This window comes from Mustelus asterias, chromosome 5 (assembly GCF_964213995.1).
Source record: "Mustelus asterias chromosome 5, sMusAst1.hap1.1, whole genome shotgun sequence".
Lineage (NCBI taxonomy): Eukaryota > Metazoa > Chordata > Chondrichthyes > Carcharhiniformes > Triakidae > Mustelus > Mustelus asterias.
The window spans coordinates 2,673,652-2,687,600 of NC_135805.1; the positions used below are offsets into that span (position 1 = coordinate 2,673,652).

The window sequence follows — 13,949 nt, forward strand, 5'->3', positions numbered from 1 at the left end:
CTTAGTGTCAGGGGGACTAGTAGGGTAAATATGTGGGGCTACGGGGATAGGGCCTGGGTGGCATTGTTATCAGTGCAGGCTCGATGGGCCGAATGGCCTCCTTCTACACTGTGGGGATTTTAAGTGTTGTGCAGTGGTCACTCCTACCAATACTGTCATGGACAGATGCATCTACAGCAGGCAGGTTGGTGAGGATGAGGTCAAGTATGTTTTTCCCTCTTGTTGGTTCTGTCACCACCTGCCATAGTCCCTATCTGGCAGCGATGTCCTTTGGAACTTGGCCAGCCCGGTCTGTGGTGCTTCTACCAAGCCAGTCTTGATGATAGACATGATTTTGGTAGAAAGGTGAACCTTGCAGGGTCGACAGGGCTGGGTTTTGTCATTGTCATTTCTAGTCTCTAGGCCGAGGCCAGGTGGTTCATCCAGCTTCATTCCTTTTTGTTTCCTTTGTAGCAGTTGAACACAACTGAGTGGCTTGCTGTGGCTCTGGAGTCACATGTAGGCCAGACCAGGCGAGGACAGCAGATTTCCCTCCTAAAGGGCATTCATGAACCAGATTGGATTTTCTGACAATGATTTCATGGTCATCGTTAGTCTTTTAATTCCAGATTTCTTTCTATCTGCTGTGGCAGGATTCAAACCTGGCTTCCCAGTGCATTATCCTGGGTGTCTGGATCATTAATCCAGTGACAATACCACTACATCACCATCCAGACAGTAATGCCCACATCCCATGAACAAATAAAAATGGATGAAGAATGGCCAGATGGGTGAGATAGGGGTTTCCAAGGAGCCATATACCAAAACAGAGCAGTGATATGGATCAGAGAGGACCTTACTCCTCGTTACTGATTTTCTTTAATCCACTGTGGAAGCAAAAGGAGGATTAATTGTGTGAACAAGCAGCACTACCATGGGCCACAGACCTTTTTCCAACATGTAGATAGTCTGTGTGAATCTGTTGACATCCTTTTGGATTGCATCCACATTCAGTTCATCGAATAACGTGTTGGTCCAATGTGAGTACAGCTTTGCCCATTCGCCCTGTGACTCCCAAAGCAGTTTCCTCAACATCAATTCATATTCTGCCTCAGACAGCAGCGCATTCATCGCCTGAGTGCTCTTCCCTCCGCACTTCTGTATCGGCTGGATATTACTGATACTGGAGCTTTCTGTCATGTCTGAACCGCAGAAGCGATCTTGATAGTTGCTATAGTTTCGTGCCTTGTTGGCGATTGTTGATATTTCATTCATCAGAGCATGAATGATTGCCAGGGCTTTGCTTGGGGCTGTCTCTGACTGGAGAAGTGTAGGATTTGTCACCTAGAAAAAAAACACAACATATTTCACTGTTCATCTTCAAATCTCACCTCCTGGAACAGCATGCATCTAAATAATACCATCATAAAATGTCCAAATATGGGCTAAAGAGCCAAATTCCAAAGATCAGGTGAGCATGATTTCTCTTGACAACCAGACAGTGTCGTATCGAGGGTCATTTTCAGGTTAGCAAAGCGTAACTAGTGTCACAGTGATCACTGCTGGGGCCGCAAATATTTACTATCTCTATTAATGGAGGGGCCGAATGCCCTGTTAAATCTGTTGATGATAATGTTATGGACAGGAAATAGAGAAACTGATCTTTATTCTCTACCCACCTGTCTGTAAGTAGAGGTGTTTCTGAATTATTTTTAACAGTAAGTTGTGATGTGTCCCCACAAACCCTCAGGTTATGTGGTCCAACTTTCTCAGTACTACGCAACAAACTCGAAGGTTAGTTCATTTCACATTCAAACCTGGGCTTGGGGGGGGGTGTGTGGGCTATGACATCTACAGCAAATGGGGATGGAAAAGAGGAAGATTTACAACTCTGGGTAACAATATTAAAAGAAGCACAGAAATGGTAACACTCCAGGTGATTTCCAAAGTCTGAGAAGTCAAAGTCAAGAGCGCTTCTTTTGTGGCAGAGTTCAGTCAAGATGAGTTTCAGGTTGGAGACAACAATATGAAGCAAATGACAATGTAGCACGATGGGGTTTCTGCGGGCCAGGCAATGATCAGGGACTTTTAAAATCAAGGAGTTGGGAGCCGGTGGTTGGCTGCTTGGGCAGCTGGAAGGTCTGCTGGAGTTCTCTTAGATTGGTAGTAAGCCTGCAGTCTGAGCTGAGGCTGGAAATGTAATATTAAAATGATCCAAAAGGCGAGAAGCATGGGGTCGCGTGAGGTGGTCCATTAATGATTTAATTGCAGCCTCATCAGCAGTTTTTTGCATTTCTGGCCAAAATCTTTTTTTTTCCTTGGGAGCAAAATTGTGGCTGCGAACATGTTTAGGTATAATGAGTTTAGGTCTCTCTGCCTTCGTTATCATCCCTGCTGCAGAGAATCAGTTGTCTAGTTTCATGGTTATAGTGCGGCCTTGCAATGGACTGTGAGATTCTACATGGCACAAGAAGGGAACTCTGCTGTTTATAGAGTTAGAGTTTTACAGCACGGAAAGAGGCCCTTCAGCCCATCGTGTCTCTGCTGACCATCAGGCACTGATCTATTCTAATCCCATTTTCTAGCACATGGCATGCAGTGGCATTTCAAGGACTCATTTAAATTCTTAAAATGTTGTGAGGGTTCCTGCCTCCACCATCTTTTCAGGCAGAGAGTTCCAAATTCCCATCACCCTCGGTCTAATCAGTGCCAATGGGGTGGGGCCTATTGTGGGCGGGGCCTAGGGGCAATCGGTGGGGAATCCCGCTGCCACTCTGCATTGGGATCAGTCTGAGATGGAGGGAGGGCAATGATTAGGGGGGGGCGGAGGGGTGGTCTGACCTGGGGGTCAGTGGGGAAGGAGGTCTGCCGGCGTGAGGGGGGTGGGGGAGATCACCACCGCTGGGTGGGGGTAGGCTGTACATCAGGGCACTCCAGGACAGCTACAGATAGATATAGATAGGCTGGAAATTTGGGCAAAGAAATGGCAGATGGAGTTCAATCCTGATAAATGCGAAGTGATGCATTTTGGTAGAAATAATGTAGGGAGGAGCTATACGATAAATGGCAGAACCATAAAGGGTGTAGATACGCAGAGGGACCTGGGTGTGCAAGTCCACAGATCCTTGAAAGTGACATCACAGGTGGAGAAGGTGGTGAAGAAGGCATATGGCATGCTTGCCTTTATAGGACGGGGCATAGAGTATAAAAGTTGGGGTCTGATGTTGCAGATGTATAGAACGTTGGTTCGGCCGCATCTGGAATACTGCGTCCAGTTCTGGTCGCCACACTACCAGAAGGACGTGGAGGCTTTGGAGAGAGTACAGAGGAGGTTTACCAGGATGTTACCTGGTATGGAGGGGCTTAGTTATGAGGAGAGATTGGGTAAACTGGGGTTGTTCTCCCTGGAAAGACGGAGGATGAGGGGAGACTTAATAGAGGTGTATAAAATTATGAAAGGCATAGATAGGGTGAACGGTGGGAAGCTTTTCCCCAGGTCGGTGGTGACGTTCACGAGGGGTCACAGGTTCAAGGTGAAGGGGGGGAGGTTTAACACAGATATCAGACAGACATATTTTACACAGAAGGTGGTGGGGGCCTGGAATGCGCTGCCAGGCAAGGTGGCGGAGGCGGGCACACTGGGAACGTTTAAGACTTATCTAGACAGCCATATGAACGGAGTGGGAATGGAGAGATACAAAAGAATGGTCTAGTTTGGACCAAGGAGCGGCGCGGGCTTGGAGGGCCGAAGGGTCTGTTCCTGTGCTGTATTGTTCTTTGTTCTTTGTCTTTGTTCTTGGGGGGGGGCTGGCCCGGGAATTGTTGTGGGGGCCGTGATTGGGCCATGGGGGGTGCTGGAGGGGCAGCACTGCGGGGGTCCCGGGCTGGCCAGTGATCAAGTTGGCCAGCAAACGGGGAGACTGACAGAGCGGGACCACTGCGCATGCACAGAATTCCCGAACTGTCAAACTCTGGCACGAATAGGCCCCACCCCCCTGGGTTTTTAATGAGATTCACGATTGGGACCTCTGCAGTGCACAGAGTGCGGAGATTCAGGTGAGAAGCTGGACTGACAAAACAGTCGGGATCTTAAACTGTTTCCCCGCCAATTCAGCACTTTTGGGAGAATCGTGGCCATGAAGAGGAATTTCTTCTTTATCAATCATTAATCTTTCGAATGGAGGTTGGGTCATTGAAGATGTTCAGGGCTGAGTTAAAGAGATTTTTGATTGATAAGAGTGATGCACAGCATGTTTGGAGCTTGCATTATGGATCTGCCTATATTTGGGCAGGAGCCTGACAGAATTGATGGAAATGGCACAAGTCTGTTAAAGTAGACCTGGTCCAAAGCACTCTGTTGCCCCATTTAGGGCTCACGGATTCTGCCCTCCTCTCTGCTGGCTGTTAGGGTCTCTGCTATTTCCAGATGTACACTTGATTCAGACTTTAGAATCCCCATTTTCCTCTTAAGCAGCTCACAATCTGAGTTCTTTCCAGGTTTAGCTCTTGACTTGCAGATTGGGGTCACTGTTCCCCTTTCCCAAATGATCCCAACCCACACCCTTCCATCCAGAGTAGGTAGGGAGAAATTGTTCCCATAGGTGAAAGGATTGAGCTCCAGAGGACACTGATGTAAAGTGATCGGCAAAAATCAGGAGTGATAGGAGAGAAATCCTGTTCATGCGGAGTGGTTTGGATGTGTCACACACTGCCTGAGTGGTGTTGTGAAGTTAGTGTTTGTAAAGTTATTTAAAAATTCTAAAATGCTTAGAGTTGTAAAATTGCATGGTTCAGTTAGAAAAGGTAGTTTTTTTTCTGTATTGAAGAGATTGAGGTGCATGCAATACACAGACTGAAATATTGTACCGATGGGCCAAACAGCAGGATTGCCTTGGTAACAGACTTCAGGTATTTGAATCAGGGCATGTTTTTGAATTTTAACCAATCAATTTAAAATAGGCATTTCAATAACAGCAGCCGATCAGATTTGAATTTGATGTTTCGACAACCTGTAAACCAATCCTATTGTGGAGATTTTGGAATGTCATCAGGGGTATAAAAGACGGGAGCAGTGGCACAAACAGAAGAACCACCTGCTGAGTTACAGCTTGATTCAGTTCTCAGAGAGAGAGACTTGCTGAATCTCTCATAGCTGCATTTATGTCTTTAAAAAAAAAGCCTCATCTCAATTGTAAAGGTACCAACAGAAGATTCCGGAAGATAAAACCTGGTTGGATTTTGAGTGACTAAAAATTCTACTTTTTTTGTTAGTAAGTGGGAATTGTATTTCAACAGCATTTCATTAAAATAGTGTTTTATTTGGTTTGTTAATAGTTTAGTTAACCTATTCACTGTTAGTTAGATAAATAAAGTGTTGCTTTTTCAGAGAGAGACTCAGGTAGTTATTTTGATTTAATCACTACAAGTTGCTGAAGTGCAGTTATTATCTCTTCTCACACAGACTTTAACAGAAAATGAGGGAGGTACTTCCCTTTGGTTGAGTGTTAGTTCTCAGAGATCAACCTCCGCTTCGTAACATAGGTACAGGCAGGATTGATTGAAGCATTTTAAAGATGGTGTCCAGATCTCTCTGCAACCGGGATTTGTCACCGTGTTTAGGCCCTGCCCCTTCTATGCCAGTGTTAATCACACCCCCTTGATCTGTTTTAGAACATAGAACACAGAACATTACAGCGCAGTACAGGCCCCTCGGCCCTCGATGTTGCACCGATCAGTGAAACCAATCTAAAGCTCCTCTAATCTACACTATTCCAATATCATCCACATGTTTATCCAATAACCACTTGAATGCTCTTAATCTTGACGAGTCCACTACTGCTGCAGGCAGGGCATTCCACGCCCTTACTACTCTCTGAGTAAAGAACCTACCTCTAACATCTGTCCTATATCTCTCACCCCTCAATTTAAAGCTATGTCCCCTCGTGCTCGCCATCACCATCCGAGGAAAAAGGTTCTCACTATCCACCCTATCTAATCCTCTGATTATCTTGTATGCCTCTATTAAGTCACCTCGTAACCTTCTCTCTAACGAAAACAACCTCAAGTCCCTCAGCCTTTCCTCATACGATCTTCCCACCATACCAGGCAACATCCTGGGAAATCTCCTCTGCACCCTTTCCAACGCTTCCACATCTTTCCTATAATGCGGCGACCAGAACTGTACGCAATACTCCAAGTGCGGCCGCACCAGAGTTTTGTACAGTTGCAGCATGACCTCATGGCTCCGAAACTCAATCCCTCTACCAATAAAAGCTAACACACCATACGCCTTCTTAACAACCCTATCAACCTGGGTGCCAACTTTCAGGGATCTATGCACATGGACACCCAGATCCCTCTGTTCATCCACACTACCAAGTATCTTACCATTAGCCCAGTACTCTGTATTCCTGTTACTCCTTCCAAAGTGAATCACCTCACACTTTTCCGCATTAAACTCCATTTGCCACCTCTCAGCCCAGCTCTGCAGCTTATCTATGTCCCTCTGTAACCTGCCACTTCCCTCCGTACTGTCTACAATTCCACCGACTTTAGTGTCATCCGCAAATTTACTAATCCATCCTTCTACGCCCTCATCCAGGTCATTAATAAAAATGACAAACAGCAGTGGCCCCAAAACAGATCTTGCGGTGTACCACTAGTAACTGAACTCCAGGATGAATATTTCCCATCAACTAACACCCTCTGTTTTCTTACAGCTAGCCAATTCCTGATCCAAACCACTAAATCACCCTCAATCCCATGTGTCCGTATTTTCTGCAATAGCTTACCATGGGGAACCTTATCAAATGCTTTGCTGAAATCCATATACACCACATCAACCGCTTTACCCTCATCCACCTCTTTGGTCACCTTCTCAAAGAACTCAATAAGGTTTGTGACGCACGACCTATCCTTCACAAAACCGTGCTGACTATCCCTAATCAAATTATTCCTTTCTAGATGATTATAAATCCTATCTCTTACAATCCTTTCCAAAACTTTGTCTACAACAGAAGTAAGGCTCACCGGCCTATAATTACCAGGGTTGTCCCTACTCCCCTTCTTGAACAAGGGGACAACATTTGCTATCCTCCAGTCTTCTGGCACTGTTCCTGTAGACAATGAAGACACAAAGATCAAAGCCAAAGGCTCTGCAATCTCCTCTCTAGCCTCCCAGAGAATCCTTGGATAAATCCCATCCGGCCCAGGGGACTTATCTATTTTCACCCTTTCCAGATTTGCTAACACCTCCTCCTTATGAACATCAATACCGTCCAGTCCAACAGCCTGCATCTCAGTACTCCCCTCAACAACACTGTCCCTCTCCAGTGTGAATACCGACAAAAAATATTCATTTAGTGCCTCTCCTATTTCTTCAGACTCCACACACAACTTCCCACTACTGTCCTTGACTGGCCCTAATCTTACCCTAGTCATTCTTTTACTCCTGACATACCTATAGAAAGCTTTAGGGTTTTCCTTGATCCTATCTGCCAAAGACATCTCATGTCCCCTCCTGGCTCTTCTTAACGCTTTCTTTAGGTCCTTCCTGGCTAACTTGTAACTCTCAAGCACCCTAACTGAGCCTTCACGTCTCATCTTAACATAAGTCTCCTTCTTCCTCTTCACAAGAGATTCAACCTCTTTAGTAAACCACGGTTCCCTCACATGTCTGCTTCCTCCCTGCCTGACAGGTACATATTTATCGAGGACGCGTAGTAGCTGTTCCTTGAACAAGCTCCACATTACAATTGTGCCCATCCCCTGCAGTTTCCTTCCCCAACCTATGCCACCTAAATCTCGCCTAAATCTCACCTAAATTTTGTCAGGGAACAGTGCCCTCAATCTCCAAGTCAAGAGCCAAACCTGGAAGTAAGAAAGAACTCAGATTGTGACCTGCCTTAACAGAGGAAAATGGGGATTCTAAACTCTGAATAAAGTGTACACCTGGAAATCGCAGCGACCTTAGCATCCAGCAGAGAGGAGGGCAGCATTCATGAGCCCTAAATGGGGCAACACTTTGGGGAAACAGAGCATTCTGGAATCAATAGAAACAGTTTTTAATGCAAGGTTCAGCCAATATTGATGTGGCAGGAACAAAAGGACAAAAAACAAAGAACACTACAGCACAGGAACAGGCCCTTCGGCCCTCCAAGCCTGCGCCGATCATGATGCCTGCTTAAACTAAAACCGTATGCACTTAAGGAGTCCATATCGTTCCATTCCCATCCTATTCGTGTATTCGTCTAGTTGTCCTTTAAGGCCGCTATCGTACCTGCTCCCACCACCTCCCCGGGCAGCGCGTTCCAGACATTCACCACTCTATGTAAAAAAAACTTGCCTCGCACATCTCCTCTAAACTTTTCCCCATTCACCTTGAACCGATGTCCCCTAGTACCTGACTTTTCTACCCTAGGAAAAAGGGCATCTGACTATCCACTCTGTCCATGCCACTCATAATTTTACAGACCTCGATCAGGTTGCCCTTCAACCTCCCGTTCCAGTGAGAACAAACCGAGTTTATCCAATCTCTCCTCATAACTGATACCCTCCAGACCAGGCAACATCCTGGTAAACCTCTTCTGTACCCTCTCCAAAGCCTCCACATTCTTCTGGTAGTGTGGCGACCAGAATTGTACACAATATTCTAAATGAGGCCTAACTAAGGTTGTGTACAGCTGCAGCATGACCTAACAATTTTTATACTCAATGTCCCAACTGATGAAGGAAAGCATGCTATCAGCCTTCTTGACTACCTTATCCACCTGTGTTGCCACTTTCAGTGATCGGTGGACATGTACGCCCAGATCTCTCTGCCTACCAATACTCCTAAGGGTTCCACCATTTACTGTGTAATTCCTGCATGCATTGGACTTTCCAAAATGTATTATCTCACACTTGTCCGGACTAAACTCCATCTGCCATTTCTCCACCCAAGTCTCCAATTGGTTATATCTTGCTGTATCCTCTGACAATCCTCTTCTCTATCTGCAACTCCACCAATTTTTGTGTCATCTGCAAACTTACTAATCAGACCAGCTACATTTTCCTCAATCATTTATATATACTACGAACAACAAAGATTCCAGAACTGATTCCTGTGGAACACCGCTAGTCACAGCCTTCCATTCAGAAAAGCACCCCCCTACCGCCGATCACTGAAAGTGGCAACACAGGTGGATAAGGTAGTCAAGAAGGCATTCCCCTCTGTCTTCTATGGCCAAGCCAGTTCTATATCCATCTTGCCAGCTCTCCTTTGATCCCATGTGACTTCACCTTTCATATCAGTCTACCATGAAGTACCTTGTCAAAGGCTTTACTGAAGTCCATGTATACAACATCCACTGCCTTTCCCTCATCTATCATCTTCGTCACTTCCTTGAAAAACTCAATCAAGTTCGTGAGGCATGACCTCCCCTTCACTAAAACATGCTGTCTATCACTAAGTCCATTTGTTTCCAGATGTGAGTAAATCCTGTCCCTAAGAATCTTTACCAGTAATTTCCCTACCACTAACGTAAGGCTCACCGGCCTATAATTTCCTGGATTATCCCTTCTTAAACAATGGAACAAAGTTGGCTATCCTCCAGTCCTCTGGAACTTCACCTGTAGCCAATGAGGATGCAAAGATTTCTGTCAAGGCCCCAACAATTTCCTTCCTTGCTTCCCTCAGTATTCTGGGGTAGATCCCATCAGGCCCTGGGGACTTATCTACTTCAATGCTTTTTAAGACACCCAATACCACCTCCTTTTTGATATCGACATGGCCCAGAATATCTACACACCCTCCTCATCCATCAAGTCCCACTCTTTGGTGAATACTGAGGCAAAGTATTCATTTAGTATCTCTCCCATTTCCTCTGGTTCCACGCATAGATTCCCTCCCCTATCCTTGAGTGGACCAACCCTTTCCCTGGCTACCCTCTTGCTCTTTACATATGTATAAAATGCCTTAGGATTTTCCTTAATCCTGTTTGCCAAGGATTTTTCATGACCCCTTTTAGCCCTCCTAACTCCTTCCTTAAGTTCCTTCCTACGTTCTTTCTATTCTTCAAAGGCTTCATCTGTCCTAAACCTTTTAGATCTTACGAATGCTTCCTTTTTCTTTTTGACAAGGCTCATAATATCCCTCTTTAGGAGGGTTGAGGAATAGACCGAGATGATTTGCAATCGAGATCAAACACAAGCCAGTGGTAGAAGCTGGAGAGAGAAAACCAGTTTTGTCACAGAAACATTTTTTGGTAAGATTTAGCCCTTGGTGTCATGTTGGACGGGAAAACCAGTGCGATGCATGCCTGCATTTAGGGGTATGTTTTGCATCGTTCTGAGAGGGGCTTGACTGAGATCGGGCGTCATTTTTAAAGAGTGCTCTGATCTCAAGGTGAAATTGAAGACTCCCCTCCCTTCTCACATGGACATTGGGAGCTTACCCCTCCTGTCATCCCCCTCATTGAGGACATGTTCCCCCCATTTCTCCTCCCGAGCATAGATTGCTGGCCTAATCTCTCACCCATCCCGAACACAGATCGCTGGCAATGGGCCTATTCCAATGGATCCTTCTTCATACGCCTTCCTTCATGACCTACCCCCTCATGCACCAGTCCCTCAGGATCCACCCACTGGCACTGCTGTCTGGTGGCCAGCTGGGTATTGCCAGGTGGACACTGCTAGGATTCCAGGGGCTGTGCCTGGCTGGAACTACCAAGGTACTGGAGGAAATGACGTGATTATTGCCATGGTGCCAGGGGCAGGGGAGGCAGTGGCCCAGTGATATTATCACTAGACCATGAATCCAGAAACTCAGCTAATGTTCTTGGGGCCTGCATTCGAATCCCACCGCGGCAGATGGTGGAATTTGAATTCAATAAAAAATAGCTGGAATTAAGAATCTACTGATGACCATGAAACCATTGCCGATTGTTGGAAAAACCTATCTGGTTCACCAATGTCCTTTAGGGAAGGAAATCTGCCGTCCTTACCTGGTCATGTGACTCCAGAGTCACAGCAATGTGGTTAACTCTCAACTGGCCGCTGAATGGCCTAGCAAGCCACTCAGTTGTAACAATCACCACAAAGTCTCAACAAAAAAATGAAACCGAATGGACCACCTGGCATCGACCTGGGCACCGGAAAAGACAACGGCAAAACAAACAGCCCGGTCCTCCCTGCAAAGTCCCCCTTACTAACATCTGGGGGCTAGTGACAAAACTGGGAGAGCTGTCTCACAGACTAATCAAGCAACAGTCTGACAGTCATTCTCACGGAATCATACCTTACAGATAACACCCCAGACACCACCATTACCATCCCTGGATATGTTCTGTCCCACCGGCAGCACAGACCCAAGCAGAGGTGGTGGACAGTGCTATACAGTCTGATAGGGAGTTGCCCTGGGAGTCCTTAACATCGATTCCAGATCCCATGAAGTCTCATGGCTTCAGAGTAAACATGGGCAAGGAAACTTCCTACTGGTTACCACATACTCTCCTCCTCCAGCTGATGAATCTGTACTCCTCCATGTTGAACAACACTTGGAGGAAGCACTGAGGGTGGCAAGGGCGCAAAATGTACTCTGGGTGGGGGATTTCAATGTCCACCACCAAGAATGGCTTGGCTGGTCGGGTCCTAAAGGATATAACTGCTAAACTGGGTCTGCAGCAGGTGGTGAAGAAACCAACAAGACCTGGTATTGTCGCTGGACTAGTGATCCAGAGATCTGGGGTTATGTTTTGGGGAGTTGGGTTTGAATCCCACCATGGCAGATGGTGGCATTTGAATTCTGTGATGTTAGTGTGCCTTTAAGAGCTGGGTTCATTTAAAGCATGTTCACTGCAGCTCTCTAAACCTCAGCTCTCGTTGTTGCCAGGCTATCTGTAGAAGTGTTATTGCTACTCCAATGGATTAAATGGGGTTATTTATTTTTACTCTGGGATTTGTTATGACCCTGCATTGTTTGAAGGAAGACTGGTTGGCAGGTCATGGGTTTTTGGACAGTTTTCTTTTTCCTTTCTAGTGAATTTAAGATTTCATTTGTTTGGCTGGCTGTAGTTTTTATTTTAAAAGGGACATCAAGCTGAAAAAAAATGTTTCTCTTTCTCTCTGGTTTTGGAAATTCTGCTAGTTAGCTGAAGGTAAGCCTTCTTGCCTTCCTGGGGTAGAAAATCTGCTGTTGGTGGCTTGACTAGAATCTCTCCCTGGTGTTCTGGGAAGCTGTTCTGGGTGTATCCAAAGGGCTGCTAGAAGTTACAAGGCTGAGAAGTCAGGGTTTCAATTCTCCAACCAAAGGACTCTGTTCCAGTATCACGTGAGCACTAGTCTTTGCTCTGTTAAACCTGTGGAAAGTTTTGTTTGATTGGAATATTTTAGACATATTTGTTAAGGGTTATACATTATCATGGTGGTTTTGTTTTTGTTTGTAATTGATAAAAGTTATTGCTAATTTTCTTTCTACACATGTTAACCATATTCTTAAATAAACGTTGTTTGATAAAAGCTCCTAGTGGGTTATTTGAATCATACCTGAAGTGAAACATGAGCTCACCCTAGCCAAATTCAAAGTGCAAACCTTATGATCCAGGCAGACTTCAAAAAATATTTGGGAGTTTCTGACCTGGAATTACAAGTCAAATGATGGCCATGAAACAATTGTCAATTGTTGTAAAAACCCATCTGCTGGTTCACCAATGCCCTTTCGAAAATTAAATCTGCCATCCTTACCAAGTGACTTCAGTCTCCAATGTGGTTGACTCTTAAATGCACCCAAGCCACTCAACCCACAGCCAATTAAGGATGGGCAATAAATGCCGGCCTAGCCAGCAATACCCACATCCAATAAATGAATCAAAAAACCTAAACCCACAATGTTTCCTGTTGAATTACCTTATATTTAACTTGCAGTAGCTCATAGTAGAGGTTACTGATGTCTTCTTCCAGATTAGCCTTGAACTTGGCGACATTCCTGTGTTTCATGGCCTCACAATAGAGGATCCTAGCTTTCAGGTTCTGGAAGCTGGGTATCAGGATATGGTAGAGAGCCAGATCTTCAGGTGGGACAAAGATTGAATACTCGTTGGCAATGGCATACAACTGAGTCACAGCTGTAAAATCTCTCTCCAACATGGGCATCTCTGCACTGATTCGAGACAAGAATATTAGGTGCTCGCCAAACAAGTCAATAGTTTCCGGTTCCTTTTCGAGCATCTGCAGAGCTTCTGTAATCATCTTAAAAAAAAGACATGTATTTGAAAATGACATTAGAGTCACCTTTGAGCTCATAACCAATAACGCAGCATCATACTCCATTTTCTCATTGCTGGAGTATCTCAGGATGTTTTGTTTTTATGACTTCAAGGTGAATTTATTGTGTCAGCTTGGAAATATATTCGAGGGCCAGCATCAGGAACTGTGAATGTAAAGTTTCCTCTAATTACTGGCAAACTGAATGGTTTTTGTGATGGACACTTCCCAAATGGTGAACTAGATTAAGGCAGACTCAAACACATGTCAACTCAGTCTATATTGACTGGGACTCACTTAGTGCGGGGGGCGTGGATGAGGCAGAGTTTATAAGGAGCATCCAGGAGGGCTTCTTGAAACAATGTGTAGATAGTCCAACTAGGGAACGGGCTGGATAGACCTGGTATTGGGGAATGAGCCCAGCCAGACGGTCGACGTTTCAGTAGAATAGCAGTTCAGAAACCAGAACAAAGAACAAAATTACAGCACAGGAACAGGCCCTTCGGCCCTCCAAGCCTGCACCAACCATTGATTTAACTAAAACCCCCTACCCTTCCAGGGACCATATCCCTCTATTCCCATCCTATTCATGTATTTGTCCAGACGCCCCTTAAAAGTCACTATCGTATCTGCTTCCACTCCCCCAGCAACGAGTTCCATGCACCCACCACCCTCTGAGTAAATTTCTGCCTCGTACATCCCCTTTAAACCTTGCCCCTCGCACCTGAAAC

General features: G+C 45.4%; 1 protein-coding gene across 1 annotated transcript in view; it reads right to left on the reverse strand.

Moving 5' to 3' along the window:
* Positions 1–13,949, reverse strand: part of LOC144493937 (dynein axonemal heavy chain 6-like) — an 814,395-nt gene that overhangs the window by 720,121 nt on the left and 80,325 nt on the right. Inside the window, exons 11-12 of the mRNA XM_078213513.1 lie at positions 12,862–13,203; positions 927–1,323 (exon numbers count right to left, since the gene is read on the reverse strand). Of these exons, the coding sequence (XP_078069639.1) occupies positions 927–1,323; positions 12,862–13,203 (739 nt within the window). The remainder of the gene's footprint in view (positions 1–926; positions 1,324–12,861; positions 13,204–13,949) is intronic.